Source organism: Sardina pilchardus, chromosome 2, assembly GCF_963854185.1.
Source record: "Sardina pilchardus chromosome 2, fSarPil1.1, whole genome shotgun sequence".
Classification (NCBI taxonomy): domain Eukaryota; kingdom Metazoa; phylum Chordata; class Actinopteri; order Clupeiformes; family Clupeidae; genus Sardina; species Sardina pilchardus.
In genome coordinates this window covers 27,453,337-27,474,171 of record NC_084995.1, presented here as the reverse complement: position 1 = coordinate 27,474,171, position 20,835 = coordinate 27,453,337, and the positions used below count along the sequence as shown (strand labels likewise).

The 20,835-nt window shown below is 46.7% G+C and overlaps 1 protein-coding gene across 1 annotated transcript; it reads right to left on the bottom strand.

Annotated features, from left to right (window-relative positions):
• Positions 1–15,749: 15,749 nt before the first annotated feature.
• On the bottom strand, positions 15,750–20,383 carry snorc (secondary ossification center associated regulator of chondrocyte maturation). The gene is made up of 3 exons (XM_062555598.1): positions 20,256–20,383; positions 16,755–16,925; positions 15,750–16,275 (listed from the first exon to the last, which is right to left on the bottom strand). Exons 1-3 carry the CDS (start codon positions 20,359–20,361, stop codon positions 16,166–16,168), a joined length of 387 nt encoding a protein of 128 aa, XP_062411582.1. The 5' UTR covers positions 20,362–20,383; the 3' UTR covers positions 15,750–16,165.
• Between the last annotated feature and the right edge of the window lie 452 nt (positions 20,384–20,835).

Here is a 20,835-nt window from a genome sequence, read left to right as displayed (position 1 = left end):
CAGCACACATCAAGCATACAATAAGCTACTAGAGAACAGCAACTAGCACACAGGGCATCGGTAGGTCTGTATCGGTATTTAAGTTGACCCGTGTTGGTGAGCCCTACTCTCGTCCACAGCCACAGTCAGCTGAGCACTTATACACGGAATGAACCCCCGACCACTAGATCCTATTTGTTTGTGTAGATCAGGACACCGCTAAGACACCGACCCACAGTAACTGATCAGCGTCGGCTCCCCGGCTCCCTCCAACGCTACCCAAACAGAAGCCCATTTAGTAAGTTCGTAAAAACAGCAACAGTCTACAAGAGAAATGTTCACAACATACCTTAAAACTGGTCACACGACCCAAACGCCGCTACGCACCCACCAAGCTTGCAACAGGGAAACACTACTGCACTAAGGAACCCAGGTGTCTATAACTATGCCTGTTCCTAACTGAGGCCGGGGTGAGCGGTAATTAGTGACGTCGCCAGGTGTGAGAGTGATAGGAAGAGGAAGGAAAACAAAACACACCCACTAGCAAGTCCCATACGCTACAATCCATCCCCTCCAAATGAATCGGCGGCCCGACGATGGTAGGTTATGCTTAAGGCCCATGGGGTTCACAGTCCAGCAATTCCTCTTCACTTCTGGCAACAATGCTTCGTGGGAGTCGGTAGGGGTTTGTGTGTTGGCCTGCTTTAGACCTGGCAGTGCGTCGCAAGGATGTGGGCACCGTCTCTGGTATGGTATCCACATCAGATGTAGAGGCCTCCAGGGGCTCTTGCATGGGTTCTTCCAGGGGCTCATCCTCATAATACACCATGACTGCATCTCCCAGAGGACCATCTTCTGCAGGTGTGAGAGTTGAGGGCGAGTCAGGTCTGCTTACAGGGTGCACATCTCCCTCTGATCCCGACCGCATCCCCTCAGGCACCATCCTCAACTCAGACCGATGGACATGCCGAACTGGTCCTCCATCCAGAGGAGCCACCGTGTAGACTGCCCCAGTTCCGGAGGGACTTCGAAGCACACGGAAGACCTCAGCCCTCCAGTGGTCTTGCATTTTATTCCGGCCTTGCACATGATTTCGCAGATATACAAACTGCCCTTCTTCAAGCCCTGCGTCATTCACTTGATTATTGTGATTCTGGTTTCGCCGGTGTGCCTGTTTCTCAGACCTTTGCTTCACATGTTCTTGTGTCAATCTCACACTCTCCTGATGCTTCTGGACCCACTCTTCCAGTGTGTCTGCATGCTGGACTGTCCCTGGGGTACCCAGGAGAAAATCCACCGGCAATCTTGGATGATGGCCAAACATGAGATAGTACGGAGTGTGCCCAGTAGTCTGATGGGGTGTGGTATTGTAGGCGAAGGTGAGCTGAGACAGATGTTGTGGCCAACGTCGCTTTTCCGCTACTGGCAAAGTACGCAACAGGTCATGTAATGTACGGTTGAACCGTTCACATTGTCCATTCCCCTGCGGGTGGTATGGTGTTGTCCTGCTCTTCTGAATACCGTACATCTGGCACAGCTGTTGAATCAATGAGCTTTCAAAATTGCGCCCTTGATCTGAATGTATTCGGGCTGGGGGACCAAATCGATGAAACCACTGCTGAACTAATGCCCGGGCAACAGTGGCCGCCTTTTGGTCCTTGGTGGGAATAGCCTGAGAGTACTTGGTGAATATGTCAGTTAGGATCAACACGTTTTCTCTGCCATCACTCGCAGGCTCCAGAACAGTGAAATCTAAGGCTAAAATCTCATTAGGTTGGCTAGCCTGTAATGTACTCCAGTATGAACGAACTTTGGGCTGTACAGCCTTCCCCAGCACACACCTCTGACATTGTTGGCACCATTGTTCTGTATCTCGGGTCATGTTCGGCCAGAAACACCGGGTCCGCAAGAGCTGAAGGGTCCTCTCCAGGCCTTGGTGTCCCTGGTTGTCATGGACACTTTGCAGTACCTCTTTTTGCAAGCACTGGGGAAGCAGAACTTGAAGTATCTGTGGGCCTCCACCCGGGGTCTGAATGAGGCGGTACAGCACTCCCTCCTGCTCTACTAACCGGTCCCACTGACGAAGCAGAGTCCTGCTAGCACTGGGCAATAGCTCCCGTTCCCTGGTCTCTGGACGTCGCCCCTCCTGGTGACACTTGCGTACAGGCCCAATGACCGGGTCGGCCTGCTGCAGCTGCCTTAAGTCTTCGGCTGTGCGTCCAGGCAACGCAACCATTTCTTCACACCGGCCCTCTATAGCAGGTTGTAGGCATTTCCTGCCCAAGACTTCCAGGGCTGGAATCTCTGTGCCAACGGCAAAACGCTCCAGATACTGACGGGACAATGAGTCAGCATTTTGATTAGTCCGTCCAGGGCGGTACTTGAGGGTAAAGTTGAAGGATGCGAGTTGCGATGCCCACCGCTGCTCAAGGGCTCCCAGCTTAGCAGTCTGTAAGTGGCTTAGCGGGTTGTTATCGGTCAGAATCGTGAAATGGTTCCCGAGCAAATACTCACGAAACTTCTCCGTGACTGCCCACTTTACCGCAAGCAACTCGAGCTTCATGGAGCTATAGTTCTCCATATTTCTCTCCGTTGGCCTTAGCCCCCGACTGGCAAAAGCCACTGGCCGGACTTTCCCATCCTGCTCCTGGGATAGTATGGCGCCTAGTCCCCCATGGCTAGCATCTACCTCGAGAATGAAGGCCTTTTTAAAATCTGCATATGCTAAGACTGGAGCAGAGGTGAGTCTCTCCTTAAGAGACTGAAAGGCATGTTCACAAACATCATCCCAAGCTGCCGTTATGGGAACTGGAGGAGTTTTTCCTTTCCGCCGGGGTCCATTCAGCTTCCCTACCAGGTGATGAAGAGGGGCTGCCAGTTTAGCGAAACCCTCCACATATCGCCGGTAATAACTTGCAAAGCCGAGGAAGGAGCGCAGTTCAGCAAGATGGTTCGGCCGTTTCCACTCTCTCACAACTTCGATCTTGGCAGGATCTGTGGACACCCCCTCAGCAGAGACAACGTGCCCCAAGTAGCTCACTTGATGTTGAAAAAAGTTACATTTAGACAGTTTGACCTTAAGTCCCTGCTTTTGTAGCCGCGCAAAAACTTCCCCAAGGCGTTCAAAATGTTGTTCTACCGTGGCCGAAAAGACCACCACATCGTCCAAATATAGAAGAACGGATTGGTACCGGCAGTCGCCGAACATGCGCTCCATAAGGCGCTGGAACGTCCCTGGAGCATTGCAAAGCCCAAATGGCATTCGATTAAACTCGAAGAGGCCAAATGGGGTGCAGAAGGCAGTCTTGGGCTTGTCTCTCTCGGCCATGGGCACCTGGTTGTACCCGCTCGCAAGGTCCAATGTGGAGAACCACTTTGCCCCAGACAGAGCATCCAATGACTCTTCAATTCGGGGGAGGGGGTACGCATCACGGCGAGTCTTCGCATTCAATTGCCGATAGTCGACGCAAAGCCTAAGACTTCCATCTTTCTTAGTTACCAGGACGATGGGGGAAGAGTACGGGCTACTACTCTCTCTGATAATCTGGCTATCCAGCAGTTGTTGAATATGTGCCTTCACAGTCTCATACTGGGAGGGTGGAATACGTCTATATGGCTGGCGGACTGGAGCATCATCCAGCAGGGGGATCTCATGAGTTATCAGGGAGGTGCACCCTAAGTCTCCCTCACCGCTGGAAAAAATGTTATTGTACTGGGCGAAAAGGGCCTTGGCCTGCGAGACTTGCTGCTGAGTCAGCCCCTTGAAGTCAGGAACGGGTGTAGCAGTGGCACATGGGGTCGTGGTTACCTCTTGGGTGGATACATAGGCGCAACAGTCCTCCCAGGAGGGGTCTACTGCAAACGAGGAGGTTCCTGTGGAGGGCGCCATTACAGCTTGCACTGTGCCAATGACACGGCGTGGGGGAAGCCATACGTCGGTGCTATTAACATTAACTACAGGGGCACACAAAAGGCCCTTCTGAGCAGAAACAAGGGTGGGGGATACTAAAAGGCCATCGGGTAACTGCTCCTCCTCGAAGCCTAATGGCTCCAGCAAAAATTCAGCAGACTCTAGCTGGGGGCATGTGACAGGAATCATGGTGAGGCAGCCAGCCCCAAGACGAACGGAAGACTCCCCCTGCACTTTCACTTTGAAGGGCTTGGCAGCATTGCTGATGGCCTGGATCTTTTCACACTGTCTCAAAGCACGCTGCGCTGCTGGGGCCGCCGACTTCACCAGAGGGGAGTGAAAGAGCCGAGAACCATGTTGCTCAAAAAGCAGTTTATAACATTCTCCAAGTATGTTCATCCCTAAGATGCCTGGTGTTGCTGTTTTTCGGCTATGGAGAATAACATCTTCCGGGTCCCTGACAACAAGTACCCCCCTCCCCGGAATACACTGTCCCAAAACTACCACGTCCATCTCAACATAGCCACTATATGGTATATCTAGCCCGTTAGCTGCCTTGAGGCCTAGCCATTTACAGTCTTTCTTCTGTAAGTGAAGGAAATGTTTATTAAAGAAACCCTCACTAACTGTGGTCACCATTGAACCAGTGTCAACTAAACAAGAAACCATTACCCCCCCCATAGTTACACTTAACACAGGACAATTCCCCACTAACTGTCCATATGAAGAAGAACAAACAGAGCCAGAGACTTCCCCTCCCAGTGCGTGGCTCTGCACACTAGGGGGCTCTAGTTTCCCTGCTGACCAGAGGAGCTACCGGTAGGAGCTGCGGGCTGGCTAATAGAGTGGGCAGGGGGTGGATGTGAAGCTGGGTTACCCGTAGAGCGGACTGCCTGACAGTATCGAGCTATGTGTCCGGGCTGGTCACATCGGAGACAAATAGGCTGCCCATTAGGGGCACGTTTAAAGCGAACCCCCCTGGGTGGCTGAGGAGCTGAGGGTGTGTAACTAGACTGCCCTAAATGTTTAACCAACATGTCTATTTGGGCCTGCTGTTTGGAGACAATGTCTTTGAGTTCGGCTAGCTCAGGATTTGGGGTGAAGGTGGCCTCACACTGTGATGTATAAGGTGTTTCACTAGTAACACGCACCGAAGTGCGATGGTTTCGATCCCGGCCTGCCTGTCCCTCTTGCACCCACCTAATGGCCTCCCGGCGTACTTCTAAGAGTGTTAATCCCTCATTAGTCCGCACCAGTCTCTTAAGTTCCCTACGCAACATGTGGTCATTAACATTCTCGCAGAATTGGTCCCTAAGTACAAGGTCAGAGTTAGCAATAGCATCGGCCTTTGACTGCTTTACCTTTTCCATAAGTTCCATCAATGCATGGGAGAATTCAAAGAGTGACTCATTTTCTTTTTGTTTTCTATCAAAAAAACGTTGTTGCCAAAACACATATGATTTAGCACACCCATACACCTCTTTTAAAACCTTCAGAATTTCTGTTGAACTTTCTCTGACCGCAGTCGGTCTGTATTTAATTTCATTCCGGGCTTCGCTCTCAAGGTGGTCATACAAAAACACCGCTTTTTCTACCTCAGACATAAATCTTGACGTGATACAGCTTTGCACCTCCTCAATCCAATCGTCAATATAAAGACACCCCGCTGCAGTGGAGCCAGAGAATTTTGGACACCGCCTCTCTCTAGGCAGATACAAAGCCTGTTCCCGTCGTATAGGTTGGGCACCATCATCACCGCCATTGCCCCTAGTACCTCCATTTTGTGCGCGGGAAAGTCTCTCATTTTCCGCCCGGAGCTGCTCCAGCCGCTCCTGAAGCTGCCGGAGTTCGATGTTGGATCCTCCACTGGTATCCTCGTCCATCTTGTTGCCAGCTGCTGTTCTCTAGATACAAGCACACACACACACACACACACACACACACACACACACACACACACTTGCTGCTCGCTTGACCAACCCAAAACACCACTTCCAAAAAAAGAAAAGTATCTCCTGCCAACTTACGCCAAATTGTAGCGCCCTCTAGAGGACTGCTGACTACGCTACCCCTTGGGTTAGCTAAGAACTGTTGTGTCAGAGCAAGGGGAACTCTGCCCCAAAAAGGCACAGGCACAGGTGTTTAGAAAAATACAAAAATACAATCTTTATTAAATATCGCTGGATTTGTTGCATGGATTGGTCAATAAATATGAAAATACATTAGCTGAACGGGGCTTATAGCACCACCAGGTAAGTCAGTCAAGCCACAGAGACCTAGAGGAAGAGCACTTATCACATAGCTACAGTCTCTACCAAACGTGAATGGGTGCACACAACCCCATTAGTAATACATATTAAGAGTTCGAACCACACACACAATACAATAATTGAGTTCTGGCAAACACTCCACTCAAGCTTAAGAATGTTAAGCATTCACACTACAAAGCATTAAGCTCAAACATTATGTGAATCACTACTACAGTAACTAAGGAGACCTGCTTTCCTGGTGTTCCATGTGGCTGAACTGCTACCGAGGCTATATAAGGGAAAGAGGGAGACATTAACAAACAAAAAGAAAAGTAAAAGAAAAAAACATATCTAGCCTGTGGCTCACAAGGCTACAACACCAAACACACAGCATACAGCCCACAGGCTAGATAAGATAAACTAAAGAAAATTACTAAACTAAGAGCAGCACACATCAAGCATACAATAAGCTACTAGAGAACAGCAACTAGCACACAGGGCATCGGTAGGTCTGTATCGGTATTTAAGTTGACCCGTGTTGGTGAGCCCTACTCTCGTCCACAGCCACAGTCAGCTGAGCACTTATACACGGAATGAACCCCCGACCACTAGATCCTATTTGTTTGTGTAGATCAGGACACCGCTAAGACACCGACCCACAGTAACTGATCAGCGTCGGCTCCCCGGCTCCCTCCAACGCTACCCAAACAGAAGCCCATTTAGTAAGTTCGTAAAAACAGCAACAGTCTACAAGAGAAATGTTCACAACATACCTTAAAACTGGTCACACGACCCAAACGCCGCTACGCACCCACCAAGCTTGCAACAGGGAAACACTACTGCACTAAGGAACCCAGGTGTCTATAACTATGCCTGTTCCTAACTGAGGCCGGGGTGAGCGGTAATTAGTGACGTCGCCAGGTGTGAGAGTGATAGGAAGAGGAAGGAAAACAAAACACACCCACTAGCAAGTCCCATACGCTACATAAGGATTGTAGTCAAGACCCAAATGCAGACCAAATGCAACTCAGCAGGTTTTATTGAAGATTTCCAAAGTCAGTAGCTGAGATCACGAGTGAACAAAAAATCCAAAAAAGGAGAAAGCACAAAAGATCCAGTCAAAAGATAAAGTCCAAAAGGTAACTCACAGGAAATCCAGGGAAAAAAGCTCCAAAAAAGACAGCAAAGTCACTTGCAAACACAGACCAAACATCAGGCTTCTGGTTACGTTCTGACACGGATCACAAAACAGACTGAACTTAAATAGCAGAAACAGGTCTAATTGAATGAGGAGCAAACAGGGAAAATCAATTACAATAATGAGCAAAGCAGGTGAGACTCAAATGAGGGGCGGAGTTCAAACTCAAAACAAAGGCACATGGAGTCAGAAACAAAGACATGTAATGCCACAAGGTTCCAGCAGGGCAGAGTCCATAGGCATGGGAGCTGAATACTAACAATACGCCCCCTCTAATGGGTGCCTCACGGCGACCCTTTGGGCAGCATGGGATGTTGGCGATGGAAGTCTTTGAGGAGCGTCGGGTCCAAGATGTGTCGCGCCGGGATCCAGCACCTCTCCTCCGGGCCATAGCCCTCCCAGTCCACGAGGTACTGAAGCCCACGGCCCCGACGCCGAACATCCAATAGTCGCCGCACTGTGTACGCCTCAGAGCCATCAACAAGCCTAGGGGGAGGGGGAGGTGTGGGGGCAGGGTGCATGGGACTGCAAATGAATGGCTTGACCCTAGAGACATGAAAGGTGGGGTGAATGCGGCGCAGGGGGGCAGGGAGCTTGAGACGGACTGCGGTTGGGCTGATGACCTTGTCAATGGGGAAGGGCCCGATAAAACGGGGGGAAAGCTTATAGGACTCAGTCTTGAGGGGCAGGTCTCGAGTCGAAAGCCACACGCGTTGTCCCTGACGATACGGGGGAGGTCGGGAACGATGTTTGTCAGCCTGGATCTTCATGCTGGCAGAGGAGCGAAGGAGGGTTGAGCGTGTGCGTCTCCATGTCCGGCGACATCGACGGATGAAGGCCTCAGCAGAAGGGACACCAACCTCCCTCTCCTGGTCCGGGAACAGCGGCGGCTGATAGCCCAAGGAGCATTCAAAGGGAGACTGGCCTGTGGAGGAGGAGATATGCGAATTGATCGCATACTCTGCCCATGGGAGTTGTTGGCTCCAAGAGGTGGGATCCGTCTCCAGCTGTTGATTCGCCCTCTCCGTCTGGCCATTGCTCTGCGGATGAAATCCAGATGATAAGCAAACAGAGGCACCAAGCAATTTACAAAAGGCTTTCCAAAAGGCAGAAGTGAATTGGGGGCCTCTATCTGACACCACCTCCACTGGTAGCCCATGTATCCGAAATACATGTTGCACCATTAAACCGGCAGTGTCCTTGGCAGAAGGAAGGCTAGGAAGGGGAATGAAATGGACAGACTTGGAGAAACGGTCAACAACAGTAAGAATAGTGGTGTTACCGTCTGATGGTGGCAAGCCAGTTACAAAGTCCACAGAGATATGGGACCATGGTCTTCGTGGCACCGACAGAGGTTGCAGCAGGGCATCGGGTTGAGGTCTTGTTCCTTGCACAGACCGAGCAGGATTGAACAAACTTGAGAATGTCCTCTTTCATAGAAGGCCACCAGAATCGCCTTCCTATGAAGGCCTGAGTTCTTCTGGATCCAGGGTGGCCGGACAACTGGGTGGAGTGACCCCACTGTAAAACCTGTGGACGGACAGAGTTAGGGACAAACAGACGGTTACTAGGACATCGACTGGGCCCTGCCTCTCCAGATTGAGCTGCGACAACAGCAGATTCAATCTCAAACTGAACTGCCCCCACAACACAATGAGAAGGAAGGATGGTTTCTGATGCTGGAGGTCGGTCTCGAGAAGCAAACCTTCGGGACAGCGCATCGGGCTTCACATTCTTGTGGCCAGGGCGGTAGGATAAGGTGAAGTTAAACCTGGAGAAGAACAAGGACCAGCGTGCTTGGCGTGGGTTTAACCTCTTTGCCGTACGGATGTACTCAAGGTTCTTATGGTCAGTCCACACCAAGAACGGTAGTGAGGCACCCTCCAGCCAATGCCTCCATTCCTCTAGGGCCAACTTCACTGCCAGCAACTCCCTGTTCCCCACATCATAATTCTGTTCAGCAGGAGTGAGACGGTGAGAAAAGAAGGCACAGGGGTGAACCCTGTTGTCCTTGGCAGAGCGGTGGGAGAGCACAGCACCAACACCAACCTCAGAAGCGTCGACTTCAACAATGAACTGCCGGTTGGGATCGGGCTGGATCAAGATCGGAGCAGAGGTGAAGCGTCGCTTCAGGTCCTGAAATGCCTCCTCCGCCGCTGAGGACCAGATGAATCTCACCACAGGGGAGGTCAGGGCGGTGAGCGGAGCTGCCACAGTGCTGAAATTTCGGACAAAACGTCTGTAAAAGTTAGCAAAACCAAGAAAACTTTGCAGTTCCCGACGCTTAGAGGGTGCTGGCCAGTCCAGAACTGCCTTGACCTTCTGTTGGTCCATGTGGATGGCTCCAGGTGAAATCACATAGCCCAGGAATGCAACAGTGTGTTGGGCAGAGGAGGGTTGTATGGGTGTCACGCTCACCAGTACCCCTCTTACTGGCGAGCGTTGGCTTTTACCGGGCAGGAGGCAATGAAGTGTCCTGGCTGGCCACAGTAAAGACAGGAACGCGAGTCAATCCTTCGCTGTCGTTCCTCTCGGGTCAGGCGGGTGCGGTCTACTTGCATAGGTTCTGGCTCAGATGCATCTGGAGGTGGAGGAGGTGGTTGCACGGCTGGACTAAACAAGAAAGTTCCTGGAGAACCCCTAAATGCTCTCCCCCGGCGGCGTTCTTGTAGCCTCTTGTCAATGCGGATAGCCAGGTTAACCAGGCCTTCACAGGTTTGGGGCAGTTCATGGGAAACCAGCTGATCCTTGATCTCAGAGAGGCCATTCAGAAAGGTGTCGAACAGAGCCGCAGCATCCCAGCGAGTACAGGTTGCGAGAGTCTGAAAGTCGATGGCATAGTCTGACACTGATCGGTTCCCCTGGCGCATATGGAGCAGTTCACGTGCAGCCTCATGCCCGTGCTTGGAACGATCAAAGACCCTTCTCATCTCAGATGAAAATTCCTGGAAATCACCACAAGAAGGCATGTCTGCATCCCACATAGCTGTCCCCCATTCTCTAGCACGTCCAGAAAGCTGAGTAATTACATAGAGCTAAAGTGGCCTATCAGAGGGGAAGGTAGATGGTTGGAGTTCAAAAATAAGGGAGCACTGAGACAAAAAAGAACGACATGTACCGGGCTCTCCAGAATACTTCTCAGGCGGAGGCAGCCTTGGCTCACGGACTGGTGGTGGACATGACGTGGCTGCAGTAGACGACTGAGCAAGTTGAAGTGGCTGGATCTGGGCCGTCAGGTCTCTGATGCTAGCAGAAACCGAATCCAGCTGAGTTTGCTGACGCCCTAGGAGTGCGCCTTGTTTCTCAAGACAGGTCATCATCCCGAGTCGGGTCCGCTGGGTCCATGGTGGTCAGAACATACTGTTAAGGATTATAGTCAAGACCCAAATGCAGACCAAATGCAACTCAGCAGGTTTTATTGAAGATTTCCAAAGTCAGTAGCTGAGATCACGAGTGAACAAAAAATCCAAAAAAGGAGAAAGCACAAAAGATCCAGTCAAAAGATAAAGTCCAAAAGGTAACTCACAGGAAATCCAGGGAAAAAAGCTCCAAAAAACAGACGGCAAAGTCACTTGCAAACACAGACCAAACATCAGGCTTCTGGTTACGTTCTGACACGGATCACAAAACAGACTGAACTTAAATAGCAGAAACAGGTCTAATTGAATGAGGAGCAAACAGGGAAAATCAATTACAATAATGAGCAAAGCAGGTGAGACTCAAATGAGGGGCGGAGTTCAAACTCAAAACAAAGGCACATGGAGTCAGAAACAAAGACATGTAATGCCACAAGGTTCCAGCAGGGCAGAGTCCATAGGCATGGGAGCTGAATACTAACAACTATGACCTCAAACTGACATACTGTAGCCTACCTTGTGCACAGAGAAAGCAAAAGCCAGATGTGTCTTGTATTCATACCATCAGTGTGTAGTTGACACATTGTGTGCTTAGTAAATTATGGCTTGTGTTTACTGTTTGATACAGAAACACCATTTTTACAAAGGTGTGGAGAGTTAATCAAGCTGTGTTCGCTTTTGCAAGAGAACTACAATGTTTTGATAATTTGGTGAAAGGTTTTGTTATTTGTGTGCAGAGTTTTGCAAAAATAGCCAATAGTTACAAAAATGTGCTTAAGCAATCAGAAAAAACTGTAAGTATTTTTAGGCAGACAATTTTGAGCATTTTAGGCACAGTGTCTTAAAGAGATCACTCATCAGCCTAAAGATGTTTTTTTATGTTGTATTGTTTCTGTCCACTTTTGCACACAACCTTGTAGAATATCTTTGCCTTAGTTTTTGGTACCAACCCCTGTGCTACAATACCAGAGATGTGAAGTTTATTGGCAAAACGCCTATTTGACCTTTTCAGAATTTGACCTTTGATTTGGGTCACTAAAACCTTCAAGAAAAAATAGACATATTTTTTTTTCTCTTAAGAACCCAAAGAACAAAGATATAGTATAGTCTCCAAAAATTAACATACGATTTCCACTAACCCCCAAATTAGACACATAGGCCCCGTGACTAACCCATTTAATCCCAACGGTCACAATTGTGACCATTTTTTTTTTTTTGCTTCTGTGCCTTTACAGATGTCATTGTATGAAGTATCAATACATTTTCCCCAAAAATGGAAACCTGAAAGGGTCTCAGTTAAATATGTGAAGTGCCAAATGTGTAGTGTAATTTGTCACATGGTCAGAGCTGCTTATGTTTTGGTTGCACCCTGAACAGAAAATTTCCACCCAAAAGCTCCCAAACTAAAGCTTAGAAAAGTATGTTTATGTAAAAATAGGGCAAAGAGTTTGGGTACACATAATCTTTAAGGTGTCTAGTATGGAGGGATGCAAATGAAATATGTGAACTTTGTTCAGCGTTCTCATAGCATGAGTGAACATGAAGACGGTCACAATTGTGACCGCTAGGCAACTACAGAGTCAGATTTTGGGGATTTTCTCTTTTTTTGACACATTTCTTTGTCCAATCATCTAATTTCCAATACATTCCAAACAGAGATGATATGGGGACATTGTCCCAGGTCTGTTATTTACATTTAAATGTGTATCACAATACAATACTCAACATTGCCTCTGCAATTCTCTGCTATATTCTAAGTGTGCCGATTTTTACATAGAGAAGCCATTGTATCACACTATTATACATAGCTATTGTAATAGCTAATTTTCTATGTTGTTCTTTTTCTTAATTTTACTTTCAGTAATGTCCTACACATATAAGATCTAACTGACTGTCCAGATTTTACAATCATACCTCAAAAACAGTAAATCATTGTCCCCATTGACTATATTCCTATATATTCCTATATTGCATATGTCACTGGTGGTGGGGGTTGTAATCAACTCGCCAGTCAGCCTGTTGAAGGCAAATTGGCTGAATGTATGCAAAGACTTGCAATAGACATGAACAACCTTACCAGAAAATATATTCCCCACCCCTTTCCCAACAGCCCCCCAACCCACCCCCCAACACACACACTTATGCACAGTAAAGGGCCTATGTCACAGGGGCCAGGCAGACAAACCAGAAGCACAGCTTCATGTGATCAAAAATAATTGTCTCATCAATCTGTCCTGACACTATTGTATGTCCACGTTACAGACTGTGTCCTATTATGTATTTAGAACCTTACTTAATCCAGTAGTAAAATTAATTAAATTGAGCAATATAATGGATATCACACCGTTCTGACACTAGATTAGGCCAATAACTGAGGTCAGAGCAGGCTCCTATGCTCCTCAGGGTTATTTGGGATCAGGGACAGGGGTCCTGTGTTCTCCAGGTCAAGCATTGTATGTTTCCAGGGTCCTCCAGCATTATAAAGCACATAGTAGATACCCGAATGAGCATAGGTCCCAGGATATAGGACACTGGGGACATGAGGCCTTTGGAGCAAAGGGACCAGGTAACTTAGGATGTCACTTCATGTGTGTTCACTAATTCACGGATGGGATAAATGCAGAAACCAAATTTCTTGTGTACGCAAGTATACTTGGCTTAAAAACTTGATTTACAATAATAAACAGACAAACGACATCTCTTTTTGCAACATGTGGTGGTTGTTGCATTGTGGTATATAGTTGATATAGATGATATAATGGCTTTTCTATGTAAACATGGTAAGGTTTTTCATGTCTATTGCAGGTCTCAGCATACATTTAGGCATTATGCCTCTAACAGGCTGACTGGCGAGTTGATTATACCCCCCACCACCTAGTTTGTATATGTGACATATGTAAAATAGTAGTCAATGAGGACAATGATTTACTGTTTTTGAGGTATGATTATCAAATCTGGACAGTCAGTTAGATCTGATATGTGCAGGTAATGACTGAAAGTAAAATTGAGATAAAGAACAGCATAGAAAATCAGCTATTACAATAGCTATGTATAATAGTGTGATATAATGGCTTCTCTATGTAAAAATCGGCACACTTAGAATATAGCAGAGAATTGCAGAGGCAATGTTGAGTATTGTATTGTGATACACATTTAAATGTAAATAACAGACCTGGGACAATGTCCCCATATCATCTCTGTTTGGAATTTATTGGAAATTAGATGATTGGACAAAGAAATGTGTCAAAAAAAGAGAAAATCCCCAAAATCTGACTCTGTAGTTGCCTAGCGGTCACAATTGTGACCGACAATAAAACACTCCTTTTCACCCACTTTTTTATTAAGATTTTAAAAAATAGTAATTGATTACTTCAAAGGGTTACTCAAGACACATGATTTTGATATTTTCATGTCTGGGAAAAAATTGGGATTAAACGGGCTAATGATGGATTTCGCTGAACTCCATATAGGATGTTCAGTGACTTGAATATTATTTTTGTATCCATCCCCTCACTTTTCAATAGCATTTTTCTGAATTGCTAAGAGTGTTGTTTTGTTCTAATTTTTCTTCATGGTGGAATGGTAGCCACTAGCCAGGAATACTGATTACTCAATGACTGGATCTTCAGGAGTCTCCATTTCACTAATTGCGAGACTAGGAGCACTGGTTGGACTGCTGTTGGTTTAGGTCATTCACTTAAATACAGTATGTATGCAGCCACTTATTTTATATATTTGTGAGTAATTAGTATTGCTTTGTAGAATTCTGCTTTCACTTGTAAATTATTAAACTATAGAACTGCTTTCACTTTAAAAATATATATATATATAAAAAAAGGGCCAAATTAAAAAGACCAAGATTTCATTTATAAAAGGAAAAAAGTGAGAAAATATCCAAGAGGAGTGAACACTTTATAGATACTGTGGTATCTGAGGAGTTTCAAAGCATAATAAATCCCTGTGAGATTTTCTTTTAAATAAAGAATGGATTTAACTTTCAAAAAGCAATGTAAGAAGGGAAACTTGTCATAACCTATACCCCTTTTTGCCATAAAACTGGAGAACTGAATGACATCTAGTGGTTTCAGCACGGAAGGGGTGGCATTTTTACATTCATTTATTATATTGGGTGGGTGGGGTTACATTGATGCAAATTAATTCCACATTGGGTCTCACATCTAGCATAGTTTAGGACATCTCTGCGTGTTATCAAACAACTGTAACTGAACATATGGTTTGAACCTATTAATGTTGAACTGGCGTTGAAAATGTGGAAAAACATATCAGCAATGGTAATGGTGGCTGTGTTTTATTATTTATTTACAGGAAACAAATGCATAAAATCAATTTATTCATAGTCAATACTGTTACGTACACTAGGGGGCACTATTTAATCACTAAGAGCAACCTCAGTGTTTGTCATTTTGTGTTTATACACCAAGTTATTCATTGTAATGAATACATTTTAAAGAGGCTTGGAGACATATGTATGCCCTACGACACACACTCATGTACACACACACACAAAAACACACACTTATACTCACACACTCATGTATGTGTGTAATGTATGAATATGACTCTCACTTCTTTCTTTTGTTTATGAAAATGGAGATCATGATTAATAAGATGGTGTGAACCAAAACAAAATGCTAGCAAAAATATGCATGATATTAACACTGAATTTAAATATGTGGTCTTAAAACTATACGACTGGAATAGTACATTGCACATCAACACTTCCCTGTATTTTAGACTCTATAATCTGAAATATCATGCAAGAAGAAAAACCAAATAGCCAACATATGAAATTAGAATACTGTCCTAAATAAATAAATACCATAGTGTTTACTAAGGTGTAGTGATAACACATTTTTGTGAGGAACCGCAAGAGATTTTTGTTGGACTCAATTTCTTTCTATTAAGATTTGTTACATGACTGAGTTGTAGACTGAGTTGTAGACTAAATGTAGCTTTTGTGATTTTGTGAAAGGAATATGTGGTGTGAGTGTGTGTGTGTGTGTGTGTGTGTGTGTGGGGGGGGGGGGGGGGTACACACAAACTAGTACATTTCCATATGCAAAAAACATGGTAACTGTCTGTAGATACAAGTATCCAAAAAATAATACAAAAAAACTCTAAAATGAGATAAAAGACATAAAACACTCACTCACACACTAATCAATTCCAAAGTTAAAGTAAACATTAAAACTCTTCATAAAGCCTCACTATGACATCTATTTGAACACTATATGACTTGGTACTGGAACAACCTGCCAGCCTCACATTTTAGAAGGACCTCTTTTCAACAAAGGGATTATATATTTGCTATAATTGCAAAACTATATAGCGAGTTGACGTGTTTTTGTAATGCTGTGTAATCTGTGGGGACCACTTTCGGTGACATCCAAACTCCGGGCGGCCATGTCACTTGTATGAGGGGGAGAGCTGAGAGCACGGAGGGGATCCCTGTCTAGGAGGCGGTGAACTTCCTGAGTGTGATGACGATGAGTGCCAACAGCACAGACGCCCCCAAAAACACAGCGATGACGATGGCAGTGATGGCACCCGGCCCTAAAACACCTACACACAGACAACAGGGCCCAGCTGCCGTTATACGTCACGTCATGACAAACTCAGGCTTGTAATACACATGTGACTACCAGGAGTTACCAAACGCATGCAATATTTCTGATGAAACCTCACATTACAACAAAATGCAATTGCTATTCTACTGTAAATATTATTCACTGTTTTATTTACATTTACTGAATGATATGATCTAATGTTATGTTTCTCATGAACTGTTAATTGGTGAACAGAATAAAATGCTGTTTTGCTAAAAATGTTCATGTGTGTTTGAGCTAATATACTGTATTTTAGTACAAAAATACGAAAATATTTGGTTTGTGGCAACAGTGTGTGACTACACTAATGAACGGAACATAGAACCTATATAAAGCATTGGCCAAGCTTTGTGGCCACTGGCTGGACAGAGCTTGACACAGTGCATGTCCTGCTGTTAAATCTGCACTGGCAAGTTCTGCAGTGGCCTCGCTCACCTTCATCCTCATCCACAACTGTTGGGTGTGTCATGTCCTCATAGTCAAAGGTGAAGGCGTTTTCCGTCAGCTCCTGAAAGGGGTCCTTGGTGGTGACATCTAAGGCTCCTCCACCAGACAACGTGTCCTGGTTATCACTCTGTAGTGTGGGGTTAGGATCAGCAACTGTTTCTGTGGAAACAATTTTCAGTCAGTCACAACGCTCTCTTGCTCTTGCCAAGTAGTGAAGAGGTAAACAGGTAATCCCTTCATGACTGCCATGATGAAGAGGGCCTTTAGACCTTGAGGGAGCTGACTGTAAGGAGACGACTGTTCCTTTGGGATGCTATCAAGATGACTAAGGTAGTGGCTTATTTAGCTGAACATAAAAGCAAGGTAGTAAAGAGAGAGAGGGTGCGAGTGGAAGGGGAGAAACTGTTAGTCACAGGGCCACTTTGATGCTACAGGGAAGAGGGGGTTGGGGCCGGTGGGATCTGAGTAATGGCCGCTCTGTGCTGCCGGCCGCGCTGCCTGCCCATGGGTGACGCTAAAAGAGAGCCTTTGTGTCCTGGCTACAGGTAACGTTGGCAGTGTGCTCCTCCTCCCTCCACCCCCCCCCCCCCCCCCCCATCCTCACATTTCCTGCGCTCCTCTCACATCTCCCGCTCACATTCCACAGCTCCTGGCATGGAGCGACCATGCGACTTTTCACACCCACACCATAGTCATGGCAACATGACCCTGGTTTCCCATGTCACCCCTCTCTCTCCCACACCTTCGGCATGACTGACACCAGAGAGGGGGGATTGACCTGAACATTGTGGAGTGCCTCCAAATCGATGCTAAAAACAGCAATCTGGGATCTCTCCTTCCAAGCTGTTCAATGTCTGAACTGAATCACCTCATCTTTTCAGCAAACAGTGACGAGCATGTCCACGTGCACACACACACACACACACACACACACACACACACACACACACACACACACACACACACACACACACACACACACACACACACACACACACACACACACACACACACACACCATTTATGTACTGGGTAAAGGAAAAAATCAGTCAACAAGAACAACACAGAAGCTGTGCCCATGCACATGTCAGGAAGTCACCGTCGCAGGCAGGTGTTGCGTAACCACCCTTCCAACAGGACACTTGGTAGAGGTAGAGTGGTTGATCTCCTTTTACAGGGCCAACGAGTGTCACTTGGCGCTCGGCGCAGAGGTGTGAGCGTGTACTAGAGGGGTATTTTTGATAATGGCGTGTTTACTCTCAGACGCACGGCTGCTTCCTGAGCAGCAGCGAGCCACAGGTACGGCCCGGCGGGCCCCCGGCCAGCAGCCCCATCAATAAGGCCTTCACTGCCGGGCACAAAAGGCCGCTTGTGCGGTCAGGGAGGGCGGCTCGCTACTGCAACGGCCAAGCCCAAATCTAGCCCGGGCACTGCATGTTAAACAACCTTGTTTATGAAACATTCTGTGGAAAGGCTCGGACTGGGGATGAGCAGATTGAGAAATGAAGGAGCAATGGCCCTCCCCCTCAAGATATTCCGTTTGCGTTAGCCAGGCCCTGTGTACACGGTTTTTATTTTTTGGGGTATTTTTCCTGTACTCTGTATTTTGAGCTGGGACTTGATGGGTTCACTATGGTTGGGTGAGGCTGCATCTGGTCAGGCTTTCATCTGCTGTGGAACATCCATGTCCCAACAGTTTTCACCTTTTATAGATGCAGGCCTAGATTATGGGGCCTATTTCAACAACACACAAACGGTTTTTGGTCATTTGTCCCCTCCAACACATTGGTTAAACGGTATTTTAGCAACACAAATCAATCAAACATGCAATGATATTCCGCAGTTCGGAATAATTGCAACTGAAGTTCTATGGGTTATTGAAAACAATGTCTCCTGTTCGTGGCATTGTTTTGCAAAAAAGTTGAACAATGGTGAATGCTAACATCTAGCAAGAACAAACAGCTGTCACCTGATGACCCCCGGTCGGGATTTCACATTGAGCAGAGAGATGACAAAGACAGAAAACAGGCGTGTGTGAGGGCCTGTGGATCCACCTAAGGTGGGGGGCAGACTGGGGCCCGTGTCCTCAGTTCACCTCTGTTTGTTGGGTGGAGAGACAGGCAGCTCTGAACAAAACCAGCAGACAGAGGCCCTGCTTGTGTGGGTGGCGTCAGAGTCATCCGTATACCGCTCGCCACGGTCACGACACACCTCAGAGCACACTCAGAACAGGACACAAACAAACTGGACGCTTTTGGAATTCCGACTCAACCCCCATGCTGGTAAATGACCAAGTTCGATGCCAACATTGGCCCAGAAAAAGATGTTTACATATCTACTAATAGTTATGTAGATTTTTGAAGACAATATTGAACTATTTAAGCAAACACCTTGTCTTGCACACATCCACCCACAGGTACTGAATAACATGGCATTGATTTTGATCTCCTCTGAAATGTCACAAAAGAAATCCTATGTCCACATCCAGTACACAAGAATGAGTCAGACTTGTGTGCGGTCTCGATCATTTAACCCATTATCAAGAATGTTAAATGCCATCTGACCGATCTGATGAACTAAACTTGCCATCTTTTTCCCACCATATAATTCCAGTCCATCACTTTTGATGTGTCTATTAAGAATTTGATTCCATCACAGTAGCCTAGAGGGGATGATGTTAATCAATAGGCAGAGTGAGATCACCAGAGAAAATCATGAGGTCAGGGTGCCTGTTTTGTTCAGTTGCGGCGGGCTTAACCTTTGGTCCCCATCTTTTGTGTAACTGTGCTGGTGGGATGTTTTTGTGAGGTGCACCACAGCCATATCTGACTCATTCTTGTTTTCACAGCATTTTTCAGGCTTAACACTGATACGCGAGAAAGCATGAGACCGCAAGGCTCTCATTCCGTCCATTCAGGCCTCAGAACTGCCAACAGTACAATCTACAGACGGATTTTGCAGCAAAAATCGATTTCACCCTTTTGTAGTAAGATTAAACAAGAAGGGTATATTAGACATGTAAAACAATTTTGATGAACATTAAAGAGAAGAGTAAGCGTAATTTACTTTATCTTAAATGATTTCTGTAGCAAATGACCATTGACATTCAAAAATTAAAGTCTATGGGTTTTTTTCGTCAATGAGGTGTCTTTCGAGAGCAACAGGACTTTCCAATGCTATGAGCATACAGAAAAGAAGCAACAGACACACACAGAGACTACTACCTTCCTCTCAGAGCTGGTATAATGAACACAGCCTTAGTATGCACTCACTCACATGATTACACAGTCACCTCAATCACAGGGTCAGTTTGCCATACGTGGTTGGAACCTACTCCTAGTCTATAAGAACATCAATGGAAAATCTCCACTGATCAAACGTTCCAAATCTAGGTCTAGGACTAGGCTTAATCCACGCACAGGAAACAGGACCCGCATTACTCTCTGGTCACATGGCTCTTGTCCTGTAAGTGTAGGGGAAGCGCTGTACCTGTCTGTGAGAGAGCCACGCACAGGCCCAGCAGTGCCAGGAGGACGAGTCGCGGTGCGCTGGAGCTGGAGCAGGAGCGGGAGCAGGAGCGGCTGTACATGGCCATGGTTCTTCTGAGACGTCTGAGGGCAACCTCCACAGCTCCTCGGGCATGGGTCTGCTGAGGCCCAGCCTCCACACAGCAGTTGAGGGAGAGGGAGAGGAGGGAGAGGAGGGAGAGGGAGAGGAGGGGCGCCGTCTGGGACAGTGTGCACTTTGTGAACACCTTTAGCGAGCGCCCACCCACTTCAACCCCACTCAAGACACGTAGTGGAGAAGCCCTCAGGCCTCAACCCCCTCACAGCGTGAACTCGTGTCTGTCTTCAGTTCTGATGTGACATCACATCACCCCGTCATACTGACCAGTGGGAAAATGCCTTTTTTTCCCCCTCATTTCAGATGCTCAAGATGCTAAACATGCTTATTTTGTCTTACACTGAGGCGCACTTTTAAGCTTGTGTACTCTACACTCCTCCCAAACCCACTTGAAAAGTGATTCAAGTGATGCAAGAACTGTGAGAGCACAACCGCTCCCGAATAA